This window comes from Episyrphus balteatus, chromosome 2, assembly GCF_945859705.1.
Source record: "Episyrphus balteatus chromosome 2, idEpiBalt1.1, whole genome shotgun sequence".
Lineage (NCBI taxonomy): Eukaryota > Metazoa > Arthropoda > Insecta > Diptera > Syrphidae > Episyrphus > Episyrphus balteatus.
The window spans coordinates 25056179-25081652 of NC_079135.1; the positions used below are offsets into that span (position 1 = coordinate 25056179).

At 30.6% G+C, this 25474-nt stretch overlaps 1 protein-coding gene across 1 annotated transcript in view; it reads right to left on the minus strand.

The window, feature by feature from the left end:
• Window positions 1-12183: 12183 nt before the first annotated feature.
• Window positions 12184-25474, minus strand: part of LOC129909329 (uncharacterized) — a 34007-nt gene continuing 20716 nt past the window's right edge. The window contains exon 2 of the mRNA XM_055986416.1: window positions 12184-13285. Within this exon, the coding sequence (XP_055842391.1) occupies window positions 12184-13285 (1102 nt within the window). The remainder of the gene's footprint in view (window positions 13286-25474) is intronic.

Below are 25474 nucleotides of genomic sequence, written 5' to 3' on the forward strand. Positions count from 1 at the left end.
GGCTTTTGTTATGGCTTAATTCTTTAATTCTTATTAGAAATGCTAATTTAGGTAACATAAAAAGTTGATAAAAAACACTATGCAATACTTGCGATATACATATTTTGGGAGTTATGGACATTCGAAAAAAAAAATGAGAAAAAATGGTCACCCTGTGACGGTCTTTCATGTGACGTGACTATAAATCTTAAGTTTTCTCTGCTTTGTGTACGCAGTGTTTACGGCATTCCCGGTCAAAAGATCAAAAGGATATGTTTTGCTACTATTTTAATTCATAAACCTATGCTAAAACGTAGTCTACCTTTAGAGTATTATATAAGCTTGTTTATCTTTTAAAAAAAATCAGCACTTTACAACTTTTAAAAAATCAAATTCAATTCTGAATGGGTACAATAATTAAATAATATGGAAAAATCAGGGATTTCTTAAGAAAAATATTTTTATTTCCGTTATTTATGGAATATTCTCAACAATGTTATACCATTTTGAAAAAGAAAATTGAACACACCAACTTCTTAAGTAACTTGTCGGAATGTCGTACTGCACTTTTTTTACACTACGGTTCATTGAATTAGGGACATGTAAAATTTTGAATGCACTTGTTAGCCAGGGTTATTCAAGGTTCCATATCAAAAATAATTGAAAAAACGTAAAATTTTGTAGTCACGGCACATGAAAGACTGTCACAGGGTGACCATTTTTTTGTTTTTTTTTTTACGAATGTCCATAACTCCCAAAATATATGGCTGCGATTTTTTAAAATTATTTTTCTGATAACAGTCACCACCTAACCTATCTACTGTTTTCATTTCGACGTTGACTTTTGAGACACCCTGTAAAGGTACTATAGGGCAAGTTTATTATTCTTCAGCTTCAGATTTTCTTAAATAGACCAGTGCCGATGCCTTCAAAAACATTAAAAAGTTCAAGCTTTTTTCATTTTTTGAATTTTACTAGAATATGTTCTATAGTATACTAATGTACAATTTTTTTTACACCATCAGAAAATAGACATTTTAACGAACGAAATGCCCACCGACTTTTTGAAAAAAGCTGATATTTTGACACGTGAATTTTCGATTGAAAATTAGGGTGTTTTTTTGGTATTAAGTCAAAATAAGGTGAACAAATTAATATTTTAAATCAAATAAATTACAGTGTATTTGGGACATAATAAGGTAAGTTTTCACCAAATTTCGTAGAAAAATTTTTGTTTTTGAAAAAGATAAAAATAAAAAACCAAAAACTCGGTTTTTTTAATTTTTCACATAAATTTTGAGGTTATGTGAAAAATTGTTGATAAAAAAGTTGTAGATCTTTTTATTATCTACAACTTTGCCATACAACTTTTTTCTATAGGATTTGTAGTTTTGCCGGAAATTGAGATATACCATTTTTTACCATTAAAAACTCAACCCACCCACTTCCCGAACTCGGCTCGCCCGTAATTTATTTTTCCTTAAATTTTCATCATATTCACCTCCTTTTCCAATGGGTTTCATTCTACTATGATTTTTTTTGGTTTCAAAAATTATCGACCCTGGTCTAAAAATTTTAAGTAAAAAAAATATTTTCTGAACCGTAGAACTGTTTTTTTTTTTTTAATTCATAAATTTCTCGTAAATGACATTTAATTTTAATTTAATTTAATTTACATTTTTCAAAATTTTCAAAAAAAACATATTTTGAAAATGGATTGATGAATTTTATCGAAATTTCATTTTTATGTGTTGAATAATATTTTCTTTAAAGTGGCATACTAACTTATTTTTTGAAAAATTTAAGAAATTTAGATAAATTCGCATAAAAGTTTAGACTTTTTTTTCCAAAAAAAAAATCTAGAACTCGTATGAGGATTTTTTTGGCCTTATTTCCAAAAAAAAGCATTCCGTTGTTATTTCATATAGCTTAATTTCTGGGAGCCACTGTAACCCTAATGTTAAAATTAATATTAAAAAAAAAATTAAAATTATTTTTTTTTGAAAAATCAAGTTTTTGGAGGTCAAAACTACTTAAAATTTTCTTCTAAATCTTGGAATACCTACATTATTATCTTTAATTGAACTGTATAATATTTTTGGCATATATGTTAGATGAAACTTTAAGTTTTTTTTAATTTTTTTAATTTTTGCTTCACCTATAGATTCATAAAGACACCCAAAGTCTGAATAATAAGACAAACTGTTTATTACAACGTATTTATTTCAAAACCGATAAACTGACATCATCCTTGGTCATATTTTTTTTCAAAAACGATTTCCCGCCAAAAGATCAATAATATTACCTACCTCCTTAAGCATAATAAAATATCCTACCAAGTGTGTGCGTGGGTGACAGGGTTTGTGAGGATATATTATCCCAAAAAATTCACTGTTGAATGCCATTCTTATATATATATTTTCATGCCATTAAGCTTTTATAATTTAACTGCGTTAAGATACCATCAATTTCGCATAAATAACTGTCTTTTTCTTATATAAAAAAGAGAGGATAAACCGTTATATAACTATTAATTTCGACTGACCGCCCACCTTCAACCCATCTTTTAATTTTTTATTATTTCGTTTTTTTTTTTTGTATATTTTTAATTTTGTAGCAAACAATAAACAACTAATAAATTGCCGAATGCAGAAAAAAAACAACAACAACAATGGAAGCAGTAGTAGTAGCATAACAGTAAGCAGCCGTAACGTCCTTGTTCTTGTGGCTGATTTATCTTCCAACAATACATCAATGAAATTTAATGCACATTTAAACAATAATTTCGCGAACTTTATGAATCATAACGTGGCCCAGAGTATATACAAAAGCCGTCCGTCCGCTACCGCCGCCACTGCCGCCAGGCCCGTCGTTGTTCCTTACAAATATTATAATCCGCCAGTTCTATACAAATATCCTGATGCGAATACAGCGAGAAAACTGCGTCCTTCCGCTTCGCCATTTCTCTGCAAACAAACCAGCGGACGCAGAATAATGGTGTGGGCAGCGGATGCCCACCATTTTGCTATCAACATTGCATTATAAATTCAAAATGTCCGTTTAATTATGTAGATGCGTACGATATTCGACTGTGAACGACATTGGCGATGTATAATCCTGTTATTAAGGACACACAATTTACTGGCCACGCAGTAAACACATCACACAAACACACACACACAATCAAGCTCAACAAGGCTTGCTGATGTACATTTTATAAAATAATAAAACCAAAAAAAAAAAAATTGTTTTGTGGCGCAACATGCCAGCAGCCACCCCTCCCCATCTCACTCCTCCTCCAGGGCCGTAATAATTTTTGATCACCGCATTAAAAAGCGATTGTAATTGAAATATGAACAGCAAAGCGGCACTGAATGCACATTAAGCAAACAGAGGGACCTACGCGAAAAATGGGCCAACAAAGAGGACATCGTTTGTGTGTGTGTTTTTCCTCTACTAACTCCGCACTAAGTTGCCAATATGACCGCATCAGGAAATGTTTTTCAAATGATGGCGAATCGACCAATGCACAACATTTACTGCATTTGCAACACTATAATACGCTCTCTCTAATGCTAGCCATAAACTTCGGTGCAATCTATTCTGTTTCACGCAACAACTAGCAGAGTAAGCCCATTTTCCGGCGACAATATTAACGGTTTTGTTTTTCGTACAAAAATTTAGAAAAAAAAATAGAACTTTTGGCAGAGTATTTGGATCAATTTTCTATCTGAAAAGGAGAGAGTGTAATAATTCTTAAACTATTTCTAAATTGTTTTTAAGATACAATCTCTCGGGATTTAGGGGGAGCCTTATGAGTAACATGAATGGCCCTCAATTTTTTTGGTTGAAGAATAAGAGTTTTTCCTTCTCATCTGGTAGGCAAATTGTTTGGAAATAGAAATTGGTTTAATCTTAATAAAAATCTATGAATACGAGTTAGGTTTAGATGAAAACAAAGCAATTTAGAAGAAGCTACATGTGGACTTTAGTTATATGGTATTTTATATACTCAGAAACTTAAATGGGTGAATAGATGGAACTAATGACCACTATATTTCTTTTTTTATATTTTTATTTCCTGAATAAAAACAAAGAAAGTGTTTTGACAAATAGAACTTAATAGTACTCTTTTCATATATTTTATTGCATAAAGATTATATAAATCAAACTAAAAAACTCGATTAATTGTGATAAATGGGAAAACAGGAAAACTAATGACCCTATATACTCTTCCAGCTTCCACGTTAAACTATATGGCTAAATTAAGAGCAAGACCGAAAAAAAATGCACGACTGAGTTGCACGAACTTGCTCTTATGGCAAAATTTGCTGCTAATAACGTTTTTAATTGGATTTGATTTATAAAAATGCACGACTAAGGTTGCACGTACTTGCTCTTATAATAATAGTAAAATTTGAAAATCTTTAAAGCTGTTTTTTAAAAAAAAAATAATTGTTTATACATAAGTTAAAATTTTCTAACATTTTTCAAAAAAAAGTGCCATTTGAAGAAATAATTAATTTACACTTAAAAACGATATTTCGAAATATTTCAAAAAAAAAAAAATTTAAATGCATAGGGTAACTTCGGGCATTATGGCGCACCGGGCATTATGGCGCACCTCTCAACTACCATACTTCCAATACTCACTTTTAAATAAAACCAATGCAGAAACTTTGGCCTTCGTCGAACACTAGCCTTGTGACGATCGCAGGTCAGTGCTATTATTTTTGTGCCAAACAAAAAAGAAAACAAAAAAAAAATACCGGTTCTGGGTTCCAATATAATAAATCTTTGTTTTTGTTTGTGTGTATCTCGGTAAGTATACAGTGCACGTGTTTGTTGTAAAGAGTGAAACGCAGAGTACAGTTTTGGTTTGGTTATATCACTTGTTATATTTTAACTGAAGTAAGAATTGTGTTTAGTTTTTGGAGTTTTGTGAATATGTGTATATTTTGCAATATGGCGCAGATGCAATAAGGGCATTATGGCGCTATATTATACCCGACTGCGCCATAATGCCCTTATGTAAAACTAATTTCAAAAGTAACTCTGCATTTTTTTAAATTTGAAAATAACCTCAATTTAACGTTAATTTTATGAAACTTATTAACAATTATATTTCAGAAATGCTGAATATACGTAAAAAAAGTAAAGGGTTCCGAAGTAAATGGTGTTCGCCATATTGCCCGTACATAGGGCAATATGGTTTTTTTTGGACTATTTTTAAATTAATTTATTTTTTGTTAAAAAGCTTGAATTTTTATTCTTAAATAATTTATTTATGTTACGTTTTTATGAAATTTAATTTTAAAAAATGATTGAAGTAAAAATTGTAGTCCGTAGTAAAGATATTTGAGTTTGTGCTTAGGTATGCCATAATGCCCTAATTTACCCTAATATTAAAAATCTAAAAATTAAAAAAAAAAAAAATATTCAGAAACAAAAAAAAAACCGCTTTATGACAGGTACCATTACGTTAAAAATTTTTTTTTATTCCAAAGTTGAATCTTATATACACACAAAAATTTTAATCAAAATCTTTAGAGCCGCTTTCGGAAAAAAATTACTTTTCTATTTCCGTTATATGGCAGGTACCGTTAGTTTTCAATTTTCCCTAGGGTATCACCTTACTATTAACAACCAAGTTTGAAGAAAATCGCTTTTTTGGCATTCTTCATCATTGTAATGTCATGTAAATTTGTTATCTCGAGTTCGATTTTTCTTACGAATCCTAAACTTGACCTATAGTTACATATATTGCAAGTAAAAAATGAAACATGTTCCTTTGGGAATTACATTTTTTTTTTTTCAATTTTTGTTTTATGTCGTAAATGCTGTGTTATCTTCCCATAAAGATGGCAAACTTATCTTCTTGGAGCTCAATGCGAAGGGTACTTTTGCTAACATAATAAATTCAGTTCTCCACAGGTTTTTTTTTAACAGACACACCGAAATTATGACTTGCAACAGAAGATGCACTAATTTCAATGTTAAGTTCCGCCGTTTTGCCCACTTTTTTACAAATCGGAGCCTTAACAAGTCTGTCAGTTTTTTACGTTCTTGAAACATGTAAAATGCATTACCTTACCTTACCTTATCAACGTTGAAAAAGAACGTTTGTCAAAATATTTTGTTCCCTAAAAAAATAGTACTATTTATACAAAAAAATGCAGCCTCGAAGCATAATATACCAACTATTTGACTGACATTGACCATCATGAGATTCACCATAATATTCTTATTAAATAACCATCAACTTTCTTATTTTATATTTAACCGTTATAGATTATTCTCATCAGTAAAAAAAATGTTCATTTTGTCAAAATACTTTTTCCGACTATTGTCGACATGGAGATCAAATTATTGTTAAATAATTTTTTTTTTGTTATTAACTTTTTTGAGAAAAACTAAAAATGCAGTTTTATTGCAATTTGAATATTACGTATGCACAGTTTAATCAAAATCGTTGGAACGTTTGTATGGGAATTGGAAGAGCCGACATCAGCGATTTAAAAAAAAAATAAATAAATACCATATTTCCATTATACGTATTTTCCTCATTATCGTAATGTTAGTTTTGATTAAACGCTTAAATTTTTTTTTTTGACACGAAACCAATACTTGCCCTATAGAGCAAGTATGCAGTTTTGATTGATATATTAAGATGCATTTTTAGAAAAAAAAATTTCAAAATCGTTAGAGCCGTTTTTTAAAAAACTAATTTTTTGGAAAAAAAAGTTTTAAAATAAAATTGGTATGCCATTTTGTAGAATTCACTAATCAGCATCTAATAAGAAAATTATTTTTTTTTAAATTTTATTTTTGGGTTATATTTAAATTATAAAATTGCTTCTTCACAAAAAATTTAGCTGAAATCAAATAAGTAGTTTCGGAGATAATCGGATTTGAAAAAAAAAAACTGTTCTATGGCAGGTACCGTTAATAATGGTTTTAAAAAAAAAATTTTTTCATTAAAAGATAGACCTTAGCTTAAAACTAACATTTGAATTTTTTAAATAAAATCGTTGGAGCCGTTTTTGAGATATTTCAATTTTACTAAATTCGGTATATGCAAGTACCGTTATTTTTGGTCCAAAAAAATTAATTCCAAAAAACCCTCTGGAGAGTCGCCAAATAACGCTACATACCATGTTTGACATCAATCGGTCTATCCGTTTAGGCTGTAGCTTCGTTTACAGACAGACAGACGGACTTCCGGACCCACTTTTTTGGCATTCTCTACCATCGTAATGTCATGGAAAAATTTTATCTCAACTTTTTTTTTTGTTCGAATGCATAACTTGATATATGTTGTATATAGTACCTACATATATCGCAAGTAAAAATATTTTTTTGTACATACAAATTTTCTAACATTTTTCAAAAAAAAAATTCATGTGCCATTTTGAATAAATAATATAGTAACACTTACAAACAAAATTTCGAGATGTTTCACTATTTTTTTTTTTTTCAAAAAATTGTTTTTTTTTTTCAAAAAAAAAATAATTGAAATATATTATGTTTTAAAAATATAAAAACATGTTTTTTGAAATTTGCCTAAAATTTTAATATAATTGCCCGACCGAAAATCGAAAAAAATTATTTTTTGTACCACACTAGTGTGCGACTCACCGTGCGCTGTCATCCAGGATAATAATACGTTCATAATAATAATAAAGTTCATCTGTTCCCTCATTGCTTCTTAATTACTTATCATAATAATCCAAGTGAGGTATCCTTCGAAGCGTCTTTAGTGTTTCTTTGTTACAGGTTATAAGGCATCACATGAAGTTGCATGTGGCGCCCTCTAGAGGCATAATTCATGAAATAATTTTGTTTACGTAAAATGAGTTTGAAAAATTTTATCAAACAAATAAAAACCCAAAATAGTTTATTGATTTTTAAGCATTCTTAGAAACTTTGGCATTTTTAAGCCGGTGAATGTTGTTCACCTGTTCAATCTTAGCTTCTGGCTTTATTATCATATATTAACAAATGCAGTATCTTTCCAAGCATTTCCAAAAATTGAAATTCTGACATTTTAAGCCGACTACTGCTAAGATTTATCTGTTCTACCTCCATATCTTCTTAATTACTTATCATAAATGTACAAACGAGGTATTGTTTGAAACGTATTTTTTCTTTGTTTATTTTAGGTTGAAATATTGCATAATATTGTATAATTCGCACCCTAGAGTCGGCAAAAGCCTTATCAAGAAATTGAAATTTCAAAAAATTTTAAATAAAAAGCATTCTTTTTTAAACTTCGGCATTTTGTAGCTGACCATAGCGAATGTTCATCTATTCCATTATAGCTTCTAAATTACTTGTTCAAAATTAATAAATGAGGTATTTTTCAAAGCGGCCTCTAGTGGCAAAAATCATGATCAGTAAACCAAAAGACTGCATTAATTGACTGTAACAGTTAAACTAATCAAAAATTACTTGCAGTATATATACCAAAAACAATGCAGTTGTAACATTTTTTGAGAGTAGGTAAACAGCATTTACATTTCCAGTCAAGGTCAAAAATTTCCTCATATGTTGCTATAGCTGCAACTCAAAGCTACAAGAGGTTACCATAATAGGGTTTAGTCATTTAATTTGAAAATTTTATCTTTTTTATTAAAAAGTTCAATGTCTTTCAAAAAAAAACTGCTTGAACATACGTTTTCTATATTGTTCAAATGTGCATAAAACACCCACTTAATATATTTCAACATCGAACAACAGAAGTTCACTTTCTCATTGAATACCCCCCAAATAAAACGAAAACACAAATAACAAAAAAAAAACAAAAATAACAAGAAGATGCAACGAAAGCAGCACTTTTGCCATCAAAACTATACGACAAAAAAGCAGACGCAGCAGCACCATCAGACACTTAAATATAATATCTTCAAAAAGTTTCATTCACTCTGTCTTCTTGTCTTTTCTCCCTTCAATCTGACTCTTTCTACCATCGACTTTTGTGGACCACTATCTGAGAGAAACTTTTCATTTCTGAAGCATCCTCAAGCCATGTGGATACGAATGTTATTAAATATGATTATTGAACACCCTCAAACATACACACACACACAAAGAATACACAGATATACCCCATACAAACATATACAATCACGTATCCAATGGCTTGGACAATATTGGCCAACTGCAGCTAAGTGCAATAGTTAGCCTCGCGTTGGGCTCCCGTTTCGATGTTATTTGTTCAGCTTTCCAGTGCTTCAATTCAGCACCATTAATGGGAAGATAAGTACACGACCAAAACCCTGATGTCGATGTTGGAGAGTTGTGTATTAGCCATTGCTATAGTTTGGATGGGATTGGAGGATGATGGCGTCATCATCATCTTCATTGGCTTCAATAGACGAGCTTTAGCTTCAAAACTCCACGATGATGATGCCGATGATGGGGCAAATGGCGCGACTGGCTTTGTCGATTTTTCGAATAAATTCAATTCGTTTGAACAGCACTTCACTAATGTTATTGCTTTAGTGTAGAATAGACTGGTCCCCACCATCCGTCTGTCCGTAGTCGTTCTGTCCATTCATTTATCCCCTCATCTATTGAAATTATATCTATCTTTCTCATTTTTTTTTTTCATAATAAAATTTCAGAGAATGAGTGTGAATGAAAAGATGCGAAGATACTTTCGCACTCAAAAAAAAAAAAAAAAAAAAAAAAAAAGTATCTAATTAATTTCTGTTTTTCAATTTGAGGATTGCTTTAACTATCTGTGTATCTGTGTATGGTGATGGTTCTTATTTTCTTGTTTTTTTTTTTTTTTTTTAATTTTTTTCTTTTCACCGCCAAACAGACTGACGATGGAAATGATAATAATAAATTGAAGTTTGTTGGTTTTTTGTATGTGTTGAAATGTGTGGATACATTTATATTTTTGTGAAATGTTGAAATTTTTGAAGTTGTTTTGATGAGAAATTTTATGAGGAATATTTCAAAAGGACAAGTTAAGAAGAAGATTGTTTGATGTTTTATTATAAGGAAACTGCAAATATAACGAGAGAATGATGCTTCATGGAAAAACTAAGTGAACCAATTGAGAATGAATGATGGAATTTTTAGAGAATGTAAGTTTTAATGCTTAAGTGGGCTTTGAAGTTGAGAGAAAAATGTACTTGGAAAATGTATAAAAAAGAGTCCTTATGTTTTGGAAAAATTAAAACTAAAACAAACTAATTCTGAAAATAAGTTAATACCCAATGAAGTTTACTTTTTAAAGTGGTCAGTGTCAACCTCAGTTTTTTTTGTTGCTTTATTTCTTGTTTATTGGTGTACAATTTTTGTTTCAAATTTAAAATAACTCCAATTCAAGAAAAATTTTGTTTTTTAAACTAAAAAAAAAAAAAACAATTTCAAGATATAGTAGAGTAACTAAAGCAAATTATTAGGGAACCCGGCCGAACAGCTCTGATTTTGACGATTTTTTTTTTTCAAACATAGGTAATTAAAATTACTTTAAAGTCTATAGATTAAAAATTTCCGGTGTTGCCGTATTGTTTTTTAAAATTAAAATTTTTTTTAACAAAACCATTTTTTTTGCTTAAATTTCATAAAACAAATGATAGCAAAAGATTTTCTAGGTAATTTAAGGAAAATATATAAAAGGCAGTAAGGGACAATCTTAGATCGTTTAAGCGATAAATGACCTCAAACACAAAAAAAATATTTTGAAAGCAACGGCAACACCTACAATATTTTAAAATACATTTTTAAAAAGCCAGAAGCTCATTCTTATCTCTTAAATTTAAATCCACTAAATTTGATCAAGACTTTTTGAATAAATGATCCTCAAACAAAAAATTTAAAATTACTTTTTTCCAAACTTTTTCTAACAAAATATGAATTTATTTAAAAAAAAATTTTTGGCCATAAATATTATCATTTGAATTTCGAAGCAAAAAAGGTAAAATATATCACACTTTTGAAAAAAAAAAAATGAAAAATTATTTCAATTTCAATGGTTTTTTTTTATTAAAACTGAATTTTTGCATTGAAATAATTAATTTTCTCAAAGACAGTGGTAAATAGGAACTTAAATTTTTTGCTAGTTAACTTTCAACAGTAAGGGTTATTAAATGAATAAAAAATAATTTATTTTTAGATGTTGAACTTTAAAAAAAAAATAAGTTACATTTTTTTTCAAAACTTTTATTAAAAAAAGTTCTTCGAAAATGAAATACTTTTTAATTTTTTTCATAAACCCTAATACATATTGACATTTCCTTTTATATTTTGAAATCATAATAAATGCGGCCAAAAAAATTTGAAAATAAATGCATTTTATATTACAACCAAGTTTAAAAAACGACATGTTAAAATTTTTTCAATAATTTTTTTTTTTTCAAAAATCTGAGTTCAATTACCATTTTTTCAAAAGCCGTTCATTCAATTAACTTAATTTTAATTTTACATATATGACTAAGCTTCTAGCTTTTAAAAAATGTATATTTGAATATTGTAGGTGTTGCCGTTGTGTTCAAATATTTTTTGTTTGTTTTTGAAGTCAATTAATAAGAAAATTGCATCTATCGCTTGAACTATGAAAGACTGTCCCTCACTCCCATATATTTTTTTTTCTTGAATTTCCTAGACAATCTTTTGGCATCAATTAATTTATGAAATTTAAGAAAAATTTTTGAAAAAAATTTGTTTTTGTTCACAAAAATCTTCAATTAAATTTAAAAAATCAAAACGGCAACACCGGCAATTTTTAATCTATAGACTTTAAAGTATTTTTAATTACCGACGTTTGAAAAAAAAAAGATCATCAAAATCTAAGCTGTTCGGCCGGGTTCTCTAATAACAGAAAAAATTATATATACAAAATGTTCTTAGACAAAAAAGAGATTGTTCAAAATTTTAATACAACTTAAAATAAAAAATGTATTTGAAATCATTCAAACGTTGGGCGCCATTTGTGCGACTCCGATCTCAGTAAATTTAGTAGCTCGTAACTATACCCTGTAATTATTAGCTTCATGTTTTTACCGTTGCGTTGTATTAAAATAAAATTCTTCTTAATTGTTATAAGATCTCAACGCGGCAATTTTTGCAAATTTTGTTCCTTAGAAAAAAAAAATAAAAACAAAAAAAAAAATTGTTTGTATAAAATTTGTATTTGAAATATCTCATTTAATTTTGCTTATAAAACATCCTAGGCACAGCATAAGCAATTTATAATTTTGGATTGACAATATAGTATGGTGTGATTGCATAGTTTGCAACAGGTGTAGGAACATTCACAACACTTGATGAGTATGAGAATCCTTGAGAAGGTAATGGCACTGAACTAGAAGCCGACAATTGAATTGGTGATGCAACGAGCGGAGCACTTTGAACAATCGAAATTCCATTTCCAATAGCTGAATAAGAGCTTCTTAATTTAGCCTGCTCAATGGCAAGCAAATGTTCTGCCTTAGCTTTGGCTACTTCCGGAGTGTCGACAACTGGTTGTGGCAATTCAATTGGAGCTGGAACGGTAAGAACTTGGTAACCAATTTGATTTTTGGCTGCTGCAATAGCGGCAAAATGTTCTGCTTTAGCCTGGGCAACTTCGGGGGTATCCTGAACTGGTCGTGGAAGTTCAATTGGAGCAGGGACTGCAATTACTTGGTAACCAACTCGGTTCTTAGCTGCTTGAATAGCAGTGAAGTGTTCTGCTTTAGCCTTGGCTACTTCGGGAGTATCTTGTACTTGTTGTGGTATACCAGAAACAGAAAGTGGAAGTAATTTCTGTCCACCCAATCGCAGTTTGGCTTCATTAATAGCAGCAAAATGAGCAGATTTAGCAGCAGCAACTTCTAAACTATCAGAAACTTGTTGAGGTAAATTTTGAGCTGGAATAACTGGAGCTTCGACAGGTTTTGGCAAATTGGTTGCAGAAACTCGGAAACCACCAGCATCAGCTACATAGTTGGCAGTTTGTAGAATTTTGTTGGAATCAATGTAGCTGTATGATCCTCTGGTAATTCCATCTAGTGATTTAACTTCCTGCTTAGTTGACAAATGATCATTGTATCCATAAGCGTATTGACCAATTCCATCTTGAGAATGATATTGACTCGAAATAGCTGGTGCAATTAGGTGACCTGGAGCCAAATACAAAGTACTAGCAGAAGCTACAGCCAGTAGAGTCGAGAATGCAACAAATAATTTCATGTTGGTAGAATTTCGGTATGGAACTAATTGGAAATGATGGTGAAAATCAAAAACGCTGCTAGTTACGATATGAACTAGTACTCGCTTCTGAGATGTCTGATTTAGTAAACAATGACAACTAATATTTATACTGATTTTCTATTCAAAAATTGTTTCCACTTTTTTCTACCGCACAAAATCGGTAACAGGTATTGTTGATGATCGATCTAAGTATGCATGAACAACTTACTTTATTAAATGGTCATTAGCTCAAGTGTGCTCTTCACTTCCAAGCCACTATCAATTAACAAACCATTATCAATATTAGGTTATATGTATGATTTTTACAGCAAATGATATCAACAGCTTAGAACAAGATTTGGTGCGGTAGAAGAAAAGTGAAAAGTAGTTTTTTTCTTTAATGAAAAGGTGGAAACAATTTTGAATAGAAAATCAGTATAAATATAAGTTCTCATTGATTTCCAAATCAGACATCTCAGAAGCGAGTACTAATTCATATCGTCACTAGCAGCGTTTTTGATTTTCACCGACATTTTCAATAGTTCCATCAACATGAAATTATTTGTTGCATTCTCCACTTTAATAGCAGTTGCTTCTGCCAGTACTTTGTATTTGGCTCCAGGTCACCTAATTGCACCAGCTATTTCGAGTCAATATCATTCTCAAGATGGAATTGGTCAATACGCTTATGGATATAATGATCATTTGTCAACTAAGCAGGAAGCAAAATCGTTGGATGGAACTACGAGAGGATCATACAGCTACATTGATTCCAACAACATTCTACAAACTGCCAACTATGTAGCTGATGCTGGTGGTTTCCGAGTTTCTGCAACCAATTTGCCAAAACCTGTTGAGGCTCCAGTTATTCCAGCTCAAAATTTACCTCAACAAGTTTCTGATAGCTTAGAAGTTGCTGCTGCTAAATCTGCTCATTTCACTGCTGTTGAAGAAGCCAAACTGCGATTGGGTGGACAAAAATTACTTCCACTTGCTGTTTCTGGTATACCACAACAAGTTCAAGATACTCCTGAGGTAGCCAAGGCTAAGGCAGAACACTTCATTGCTATTCAAGCAGCTAAGAACCGAGTTGGTTACCAAGTTATTGCAGTCCCTGCTCCAATTGAACTTCCACGACCAGTTCAGGATACCCCCGAAGTTGCCCAGGCTAAAGCAGAACATTTTGCCGCAATTGCATCAGCCAAAAATCAAATTGGTTACCAAGTTCTTGCCGTTCCAGCTCCAATTGAATTGCCACAGCCAGTTGTCGACACTCCGGAAGTAGCCAGGGCTAAGGCAGAACATTTACTTGCCATAGAGCAGGCAAAATTAAGAAGCTCCTATTCAGCTATTGGAAATGGAATTTCGGTTGTCCAAAGTGCTCCGCTCGTTGCATCACCAATTCAATTGTCGGCTTCTAGTTCAGTGCCATTACCTTCTCAAGGATTCTCATACTCATCAAGTGTTGTGAATGTTCCGACACCTGTTGCACACTATGCAATCACACCATACTACATTGTCAATCAAAAATTATAAGTCTGATTCGGTTGTATCTAGGATCAAATGGCTATAATTGAAATTCAATATGAGATATTTCAAATACAAATTTTATACAAGCATTTATTTTTTTTCTTAGGGGCAAAATTTAGAAACAATTTTTTTTCTTAAAGGCACACTGAGAGCATTTTTAGCGCCGCGTTGAGAATTTATAACATTTCGGAAGGGTACACCCGACAACCAAATATTGTCAATTTGATCACAAAATTGTAAAAATTACAGCACCTGTTATGAATTTTACAATTTTGCTATCGAATTCACAAGCATGTAGTTTTAACGATTTTGTGATCAAATTGACAACATTTGGTTGTCAGGTCATTGTCGCTACTAAATGGCGCCCAACGATTTCAAATATTTTTTTTTATGTAATTTGTTTTATTAAAATTTTGAACAATCTTTTGTTTTTTGTCAAAATTGCTAAAAATTATTAAAGGTTTTTAAAAACTTATAAAAGAATATTTTTAATTTGATTTTTTACGAAAGTTATTTTAATGAAACGAATTTGTACAAAAATAGGAACGAAGTAAAAAAAAAATTCAAAGAAATTAATTTATCCATTAAAAAATAAAATGCACGACTGGGGCCGCACGTACTTGCTCTTGCAGTTCAAAGCACTTTTATGTTAGCTAACTTGTAGGTTATTAGAGCCTCTATATACATTTTTAAGAAATTTGGTTGATGTAGGGGAAGAGCCGGCATGGAGGCCAAATGTTAGTTAATAAAAATTTTTTTTTTATTTGACTTGACTTTTTTTAGAAAAACTACAAACGCAGTTTTACTGCAATTACTTTGAATATTACGTATGCAAAATTTTATCAAAATCATTAGAGCCATTTTTGAGAAAATTGCAATAACTCCATAATGATGTACGGGAAGAGCCGACATCCGCGATTTAAAAAAATGTAAAGACCATATTTCCACTATCCGTATTTTTTGAGAAAAACTAAAAATGCAGTTATGTTAGAACTATATACAGCATTACGTGTGTTAAATTTAATCAAAATCGTTAGAGCCGTTTTCGAGAAAATTACAATAACTCGAAAATTTTGTATGGGAGGTATACGTTCTAAGCGAGATATTAAAAAACAAAAAAAAACCAACCTTGGAAATTACGAAAAAAACATCCATACCAAATTTCAAGAAAATCCGTCCACCCGTTTAGGCTGTAGCTACTTGTACAGATGGACGCACGGACGCACCGACGCACCGACGCACCGACGCACCGACGCACAGACCGACGGACGTCATGACGAAACCCACTTTTTTGGGCTTCTCCATCATCGTAATGTTAGTTTTGATTAAAACCTCGAATTTTTTTTTTGACACGAAACCAATACTTGCCCTATTGAGCAAGTAAAAAATGATTTAAAAAATGGAAACTATTATTACACGGTGTAACACTCAAAATATATGCGGGCGGAGACCTATTAGGTTTTGTAGAGCTAGTCGCACTGAATACGAAACGGTATTTGAAAATCCCCTAACACCCCCAAAATCTGGAGTTACGGGCAAAAAACGGTTTTTTGGACCTTCACCCATTGAAAAAATTCTAGCTTCGACAATTTTTTACCCATATTCGCTTTTTTTTACAGTTTCTAATAGGAGATAAATATACCTTTTCAATAATGTATAAAACATGTAACTCGGTTAAACCAACTAGAATTTGTAAGCTGTCAAAGTTCAAATATTCCATTTTTTTCGTCATTTACCCAACTTCGACATCAAATTAAAGTATATATTTTCACAACAACATGCTGCTTTAAAAATATATTCTCAAATAATATTTATTTCCAAATCAAACGAGTTTTTTTTTATGATTGGCTTAGAAAAAAAAATTTTACGATTTCAACCCAGATACAGAAATTCGAATTTTTAGGTATAGAACAAAAATGTTGTTTCGGCACGTAGTAGGATAACCTGGGCGCCAGGATTTGATAACGGGTTTTTGTAGAGGAGCTCAATACAAACATTTTTTTCTTTGGAAGGGGGGTCTATCTCCCCCGTTTAGGTGGGAGGGGCAGTTTTCTAAAAAAAAATTATCAAAATAAAAAAAAAAAATATTAAAAAACAACGGCAACACTTACAGTAATAAATGATACCATTTCCGAAAGGAAAAATTGTACATTTGATTTTAATTTTTAAATTAATATAACACAATTAATAGTTTTTGAAATAATCGATTTCAAAGTTAAAAATAGGCGAAAATTTTTTTTTAAAAACTCATTTAATACTATTTTTGTCCAGACTGTGAAACACATAGAAACATATAGTTTTTACTGTTCGATAAGGAATCAATTGAAAGTGTGAAAATTTTTTTTATTAAAATTCATTGTAATAATTATTAATCGAAAAAACTTTTTTTTTTTGCATATCTCTGAATATTTCTGATTTAATAGGATTTGATTTAAGGTGGACACCATCTTTTCTTTATTTAAGGTGCCCTATTTTTTCTCAGTGTATAGGATCAATTCATTGAAAGACTTATAAGTCAGTAAATCCCTTTCTTAAAAGCATAGGTATATTTTGAATAGTACGGTTTTCACTAAAATGTTCACCCTGATTCAAACTAGGAATTGCAATATTACCAACATTTCTTCAGCAGGTAATTGATATAAACTGTTTTTATTCACCTTGTTTTCAATTGGAAACATTACTGACCTGTCATATCATTTCCCTTCGAAATAACAAATTTAATGGTCACAATTACTTATCGACCCCAATCTAATGACCCTTCCTAATTTACACTGCATTTTTTCCAAATCACTTTTTCAATCACCATCAATTCAATCTACTTTTAATAATCACTCCTCCAGTAGTATGTTTGTCAGCACGAATGTGTCCTCTGTTTTGTGTTGTTCCATTTTAAATCAATAAATCCATTTGTTGCCACAATAAAGTGTCACTTAAGTTTATATCTAAGGTGAGCCAAAAAATATAGTTGGTGGTTCTCCACCAAACCATACATTGTAACCGACAAATTAAAAAATATTTGCGTTCATAAATCAAAGGTCTGTCATAAAAGGAGAGTGGTATAGTGTGGCACCCAGAAGGCGGAGGTGAATCTCTCTTTTTTTTTTTGGGAAAAACAAAATCAAACAGGGCCAACCAATATACTAGAAATTGGTACTGGTTGCCAACAAAACGCCTTGAAACACACAAAAACACTTCATCACACATTTGGATGATTCCCAAATAATTTTTGTTCAAACAAATCAGGACCTATCATAGACGGAAGGACCTTTTGGAAAAATAAGAAAAAAAAAATTGGAAACAGAGCAACCAGTACCAGAAAAAAGCCCTCCTAAAAACCTCTCTCTCTTTCTATGAAATGTTGAAAATTGAATTGGAATTAAGATAACAAATGTTGCTGCAACCTGAAGCCTGCCTGCAACCTAGAGCAGTCGCCAACAGGCGACTATCACACAATACACCCTTTTTGCTCTTTGTCTCTCTCTTTTGCTCTGTATCTCGTTTTGTGGACCTGTTTGCAGCTTTTCTAAGGACGCATTGTAATATATTAGTTTTCGAATTCATTCAACAAAATAATCCGCTCGCCTCTCGAGAAGACTTTGTGTGTTGGTATTCAACTGGCAGAGTTTCAAAAACGAAATACTATTCGATGCCAAAAGCTACTCTCTATACCATATATATAACCAAAAAGTGAGAAGGACTCTTTATAACTACTTCAGGATAGTGCATTCGAACCATTAACGTATATAAAATGCGACTGTCTGGCCTTTTATGTTCATGGTCCTCTCCTCTGCTAGCTTTTTCAATACCTTTCACAACAACAACAAAACAGAGGTTTTTGTTGTTTTGTGTTGAGGTTGTCACTGCATTGTTCTAGATTTATTCTTGGTAAAAGGATTTTTTGGGGAGGTTTGGTTTTTTGATAGAGCTCTGATGTGCCAATTGTAAACGGATTTTTGGTGCATGTGTATGGTTTTGTTTGGTCTTTTGTGCACAAAAGGCATTTTGGTTTGGTTAACTATTTCAATCGACGAAATGATGCATGTGGTGTCTGATAGAGAGATAATAATTCAATTGTTGCATTTATGTGGAAGAATGAATATAGGCGGTGGTATGGTGTAATAGAGGTGAATCAAAGATAAGACAAATAGCAATCACACAAAGGTTAGTTAGGGAATTTTAACGGTGACTTTGTTGAAACTGATTGAATTATAGGCTCGTTGAAGTTATGGTGGCTTATTTTGGAATCACTGTTGGCTATCAAGCTTGATTCTAAATGAATCTTCACTTCTTCAGGGAATAGAAGATGACACGAAAACGGAAACTTATATAAAACTAATCGAGAACAGCGAGCGTCTAAAATCTTTTTAAATAGGAACTTTACCTCAGATAATATCCGAATAACAGTAATCAAATCGTACTTGAAGGAGCTAGTAAAAATAATATTAAGCATTTTCTATTTTTAAGGGAAAATATAGAAAATCGTCATAACTTCGAAAAAAAGATTAAAAATTAGTAAAAAGAGTGATTATTTTCCGAAAATTCAACAAAACTTAATTTTGTAATTTTTAGGTTTTTTTTTAATGAATAGAGCTAAGCAAGACCTTTCTTTTGATGTCTCACTCGATAGAATCCGAGATAATTTTTAGAAATGCGTTTTTTTTTCGACAAGGGGTTAACCTAGGATTTTGACCGAAAATTCAACAAAAATTAATTTTGTAATTTTAAGGTTTTTTAAATGAATAGAACTTAGAAAGACCTTTCTTTTGATGTCTCACTCGATAGAATCCGAGATAATTTTTAGAAATGCGTTTTTTTTTCGACAAGGGGTTAACCTAGGATTTTGACCGAAAATTCAACAAAAATTAATTTTGTAATTTTTAGGTTTCTTAAATGAATAGAGCTTAGAAAGACATTTCTTTTGATGTCTCACTCGATAGAATCCGAGATAATTTTTAGGAATGCGTTTTTTTCGACAAGGGGTTAACCTAGGATTTTGACCGAAAACCTAAAAATTCAACAAAAATTAATTTTGTAATTTTTAGGTTATTTTAATGAATAGAGCTTAAAAAGAACTTTATTTTGACGTTTCACTCGATAGAATCCGAGATAATTTTTAGAAATGCGTTTTTTTCGACAAGGGGTTAACCTAGGATTTTGACCGAAAATTCAACAAAAATTAATTTTGTAATTTTTAGGTTTCTTAAATGAATAGAGCTTAGAAAGACCTTTCTTTTGATGTCTCACTCGATAGAATCCGAGATAATTTTTAGAATGCGTTATTTTCGACAAGGGATTAACCTAGGATTTTGACCGAAAACCTAAAAATTCAACAAAAATTAATTTTGTAATTTTTAGGTTATTTTAATGAATAGAGCTTAAAAAGAACTTTATTTTGACGTTTCACTCGATAGAATCCGAGATAATTTTTAGAAATGCGTTTTTTTCGACAAGGGGTTAACCTAGGATTTTGACCGAAAATTCAACAAAAATTAATTTTGTAATTTTTAGGTTTCTTAAATGAATAGAGCTTAGGAAGACCTTTCTTTTGATGTTTCACTCAATAGAATCCGAGATAATTTTTAGAAATGCGTTTTTTTTCGACAAGGGGTTAACCCCTAGAGCTTAAAAAGAACTTTATTTTGACGTTTCACTCGATAGAATCCGAGATAATTTTTAGAAATGCGTTTTTTTTGGACAAGGGGTTAACCTAGGATTTTGACCGAAAATTCAACAAAAATTAATTTTGTAATTTTTAGGTTTCTTTTATGAATAGAACTTAGAAAGACCTTTCTTTTGATGTCTCACTCGAAAGAATCCGAGATAATTTTTGAAATGCGTTTTTTTTCGACAAGGGGTTAACCTAGGATTTTGACCGAAAATTCAACAAAAATTAATTTTGTAATTTTTAGGTTTCTTAAATGAATAGAGCTTAGAAAGACCTTTCTTTTGATGTCTCACTCGATAGAATCCGAGATAATTTTTAGAATGCGTTATTTTCGACAAGGGATTAACCTAGGATTTTGACCGAAAACCTAAAAATTCAACAAAAATTAATTTTGTAATTTTTAGGTTATTTTAATGAATAGAGCTTAAAAAGAACTTTATTTTGACGTTTCACTCGATAGAATCCGAGATAATTTTTAGAAATGCGTTTTTTTCGACAAGGGGTTAACCTAGGATTTTGACCGAAAATTCAACAAAAATTAATTTTGTAATTTTTAGGTTTCTTAAATGAATAGAGCTTAGAAAGACCTTTCTTTTGATGTCTCACTCGATAGAATCCGAGATAATTTTTAGAAATGCGTTTTTTTTTCGACAAGGGGTTAACCTAGGATTTTGACTGAAAATTCAACAAAAATTAATTTTGTAATTTTTAGGTTATTTTAATGAATAGAGCTTAAAAAGAACTTTATTTTGACGTTTCACTCGATAGAATCCGAGATAATTTTTAGAAATGCGTTTTTTTCGACAAGGGGTTAACCTAGGATTTTGACCGAAAATTCAACAAAAATTAATTTTGTAATTTTTAGGTTTCTTAAATGAATAGAGCTTAGAAAGACCTTTCTTTTGATGTCTCACTCGATAGAATCCGAGATAATTTTTAGAAATGCGTTTTTTTCGACAAGGGGTTAACCTAGGATTTTGACCGAAAATTCAACAAAAATTAATTTTGTAATTTTTAGGTTTCTTAAATGAATAGAGCTTAGAAAGACCTTTCTTTTGATGTCTCACTCGATAGAATCCGAGATAATTTTTAGAAATGCGTTTTTTTTTTCGACAAGGGGTTAACCTAGGATTTTGACTGAAAATTCAACAAAAGTTAATTTTGTAATTTTTAGGTTTTTTTTTTAATGAATAGAGCTTAGAAAGACCTTTCTTTTGATGTTTCACTCGATAGAATCCGAGATAATTTTTAGAAATGCGTTTTTTTTTCGACAAGGGGTTAACCTAAGATTTTGACCGAAAATTCAACAAAAATTAATTTTGTAATTTTTAGGTTTCTTTTATGAATAGAACTTAGAAAGACCTTTCTTTTGATGTCTCACTCGATAGAATCCGAGATAATTTTTAGAAATGCGTTTTTTTTTCGACAAGGGGTTAACCTAGGATTTTGACTGAAAATTCAACAAAAATTAATTTTGTAATTTTTAGGTTTTTTTAATGAATAGAGCTTAAAAAGACCTTTCTTTTGATGTTTCACTCGATAGAATCCGAGATAATTTTTAGAAATTGTTTTTTTTTCGACAAGGGGTTAACCTAGGATTTTGACCGAAAATTCAACAAAAAATAATTATGAAATTTTTAGGTTTTTTTTAATGAATAGAGCTTAAAAAGACCTTTTTTTTGATGTTTCACTCGATAGAATCCGAGATAATTTTTAGAAATTCGTTTTTTTTTTCGACAAGGGGTTAACCTAGGATTTTGACCGAAAATTCAACAAAAGTTAATTTTGTAATTTTTAGGTTTTTTTTTAATGAATAGAGCTTAGAAAGACCTTTCTTTTGATGTCTCACTCGATAGAATCCGAGATAATTTTTAGAAATGCGTTTTTTTTTCGACAAGGGGTTAACCTAAGATTTTGACCGAAAATTCAACAAAAATTAATTTTGTAATTTTTAGGTTTCTTTTATGAATAGAGCTTAGAAAGATCTTTCTTTTGATGTCGTATTCGATAGAATCCGAGATAATTTTTAGGAATGCGTTTTTTTTCGACAAGGGGTTAACCTAGGATTTTGACCGAAAATTCAACAAAAGTTAATTTTGTAATTTTTAGGTTTCTTTTATGAATAGAACTTAGAAAGACCTTTCTTTTGATGTTTCACTCGATAGAATCCGAGATAATTTTTAGAAATGCGTTTTTTTTTCGACAAGGGGTTAACCTAAGATTTTGACCGAAAATTCAACAAAAATTAATTTTGTAATTTTTAGGTTTCTTTTATGAATAGAACTTAGAAAGACCTTTCTTTTGATGTCTCACTCGAAAGAATCCGAGATAATTTTTGAAATGCGTTTTTTTTCGACAAGGGGTTAACCCCTAGAGCTTAAAAAGAACTTTATTTTGACGTTTCACTCGATAGAATCCGAGATAATTTTTAGAAATGCGTTTTTTTTGGACAAGGGGTTAACCTAGGATTTTGACCGAAAATTCAACAAAAATTAATTTTTTAATTTTTAGGTTTTTTTAATGAATATAGCTTAAAAAGACCTTTTTTTTGATGTTTCACTCGAAATGCGTTTTTTCGACAAAGGGTTAACCTAGAATTTTGACCTAAAATTCAACAAAAATTCATTTTGTAATTTTTAGGTTTTTTTAAGAATAGAGCTTAGAAAGACCTTTCTTTTGATGTCTCACTCGATAGAATCCGAGATAATTTTTAGAAATGCGTTTTTTTTTTTCGACAAGGGGTTAACCTAGGATTTTGACCGAAAATTCAACAAACATTTATTTTGTAATTTTTAGGTTTTTTTTTAATGAATAGAGCTTAAAAAGAACTTTATTTTGACGTTTCACTCGATAGAATCCGAGATAATTTTTAGAAATGCGTTTTTTTTTCGACAAGGGGTTAACCTAGGATTTTGACCGAAAATTCAACAAAAATTAATTTTGTAATTTTTAGGTTTCTTTTATGAATAGAGCTTAGAAAGACCTTTCTTTTGATGTCTCACTCGAAAAAATCCGAGATAGTTTTTAGAAATGCGTTTTTTTTTCGACAAGGGGTTAACCTAGGAATTTGACCGGAAATTCAACAAAAGTTAATTTTGTAATTTTTAAGTTTCTTTTATGAATAGAGCTTAGAAAGACCTTCCTTTTGACGTTTCACTCGATAGAATCCGAGATAATTTTTAGAAATGCGTTTTTTTTTCGACAAGGGGTTAACCTAGGATTTTGACCGAAAATCTAACAAAAGTTAATTTTGTAATTTTTAGGTTTTTTTAATAAATAAAGCTTGAAGAGACCTTTTTTTTGATATTACACTCGAAAGATTTGGAGGAAATTTTTATAAAATTGATTTTTTTTCGACAAGGGGTTAACCTAGGATTTTGACCGAAAATTTAACAAAAAATTGTTTTGTAATTTTTAGGTTTTTTTTTAATGAATAGAGCTTAAAAGGACCTTTCTTTTGACGTTTCACTCGATAGAATCCGAGATAATTTTTAGAAATGCGTTTTTTTTCGACAAGGGATTAACCTAGGATTTTGACCGAAAATTCAACAAAAATTAATTTTGTAATTTTTAGGTTTCTTAAATGAATAGAGCTTAGAAAGACCTTTCTTTTGATGTCTCACTCGATAGAATCCGAGATAATTTTTAGAAATGCGTTTTTTTCGACAAGGGGTTAACCTAGGATTTTGACCGAAAACCTAAAAATTCAACAAAAATTAATTTTGTAATTTTTAGGTTATTTTAATGAATAGAGCTTAAAAAGAACTTTATTTTGACGTTTCACTCGATAGAATCCGAGATAATTTTTAGAAATGCGTTTTTTTCGACAAGGGGTTAACCTAGGATTTTGACCGAAAATTCAACAAAAATTAATTTTGTAATTTTTAGGTTTCTTATATGAATAGAGCTTAGAAAGACCTTTCTTTTGATGTCTCACTCGATAGAATCCGAGATAATTTTTCGAAATGCGTTTTTTTTTCGACAAGGGGTTAACCTAGGATTTTGACCGAAAACCTAAAAATTCAACAAAAATTAATTTTGTAATTTTTAGGTTATTTTAATGAATAGAGCTTAAAAAGAACTTTATTTTGACGTTTCACTCGATAGAATCCGAGATAATTTTTAGAAATGCGTTTTTTTCGACAAGGGGTTAACCTAGGATTTTGACCGAAAATTCAACAAAAATTAATTTTGTAATTTTTAGGTTTCTTAAATGAATAGAGCTTAGAAAGACCTTTCTTTTGATGTCTCACTCGATAGAATCCGAGATAATTTTTAGAAATGCGTTTTTTTTTCGACAAGGGGTTAACCTAGGATTTTGACTGAAAATTCAACAAAAATTAATTTTGTAATTTTTAGGTTATTTTAATGAATAGAGCTTAAAAAGAACTTTATTTTGACGTTTCACTCGATAGAATCCGAGATAATTTTTAGAAATGCGTTTTTTTCGACAAGGGGTTAACCTAGGATTTTGACCGAAAATTCAACAAAAATTAATTTTGTAATTTTTAGGTTTCTTAAATGAATAGAGCTTAGAAAGACCTTTCTTTTGATGTCTCACTCGATAGAATCCGAGATAATTTTTAGAAATGCGTTTTTTTCGACAAGGGGTTAACCTAGGATTTTGACCGAAAATTCAACAAAAATTAATTTTGTAATTTTTAGGTTTCTTAAATGAATAGAGCTTAGAAAGACCTTTCTTTTGATGTCTCACTCGATAGAATCCGAGATAATTTTTAGAAATGCGTTTTTTTTTCGACAAGGGGTTAACCTAGGATTTTGACCGAAAATCTAACAAAAGTTAATTTTGTAATTTTTAGGTTTTTTTAATAAATAAAGCTTGAAGAGACCTTTTTTTTGATATTACACTCGAAAGATTTGGAGGAAATTTTTATAAAATTGATTTTTTTTCGACAAGGGGTTAACCTAGGATTTTGACCGAAAATTTAACAAAAAATTGTTTTGTAATTTTTAGGTTTTTTTTTAATGAATAGAGCTTAAAAGGACCTTTTTTTTGACGTTTCACTCGATAGAATCCGAGATAATTTTTAGAAATGCGTTTTTTTTCGACAAGGGATTAACCTAGGATTTTGACCGAAAACCTAAAAATTC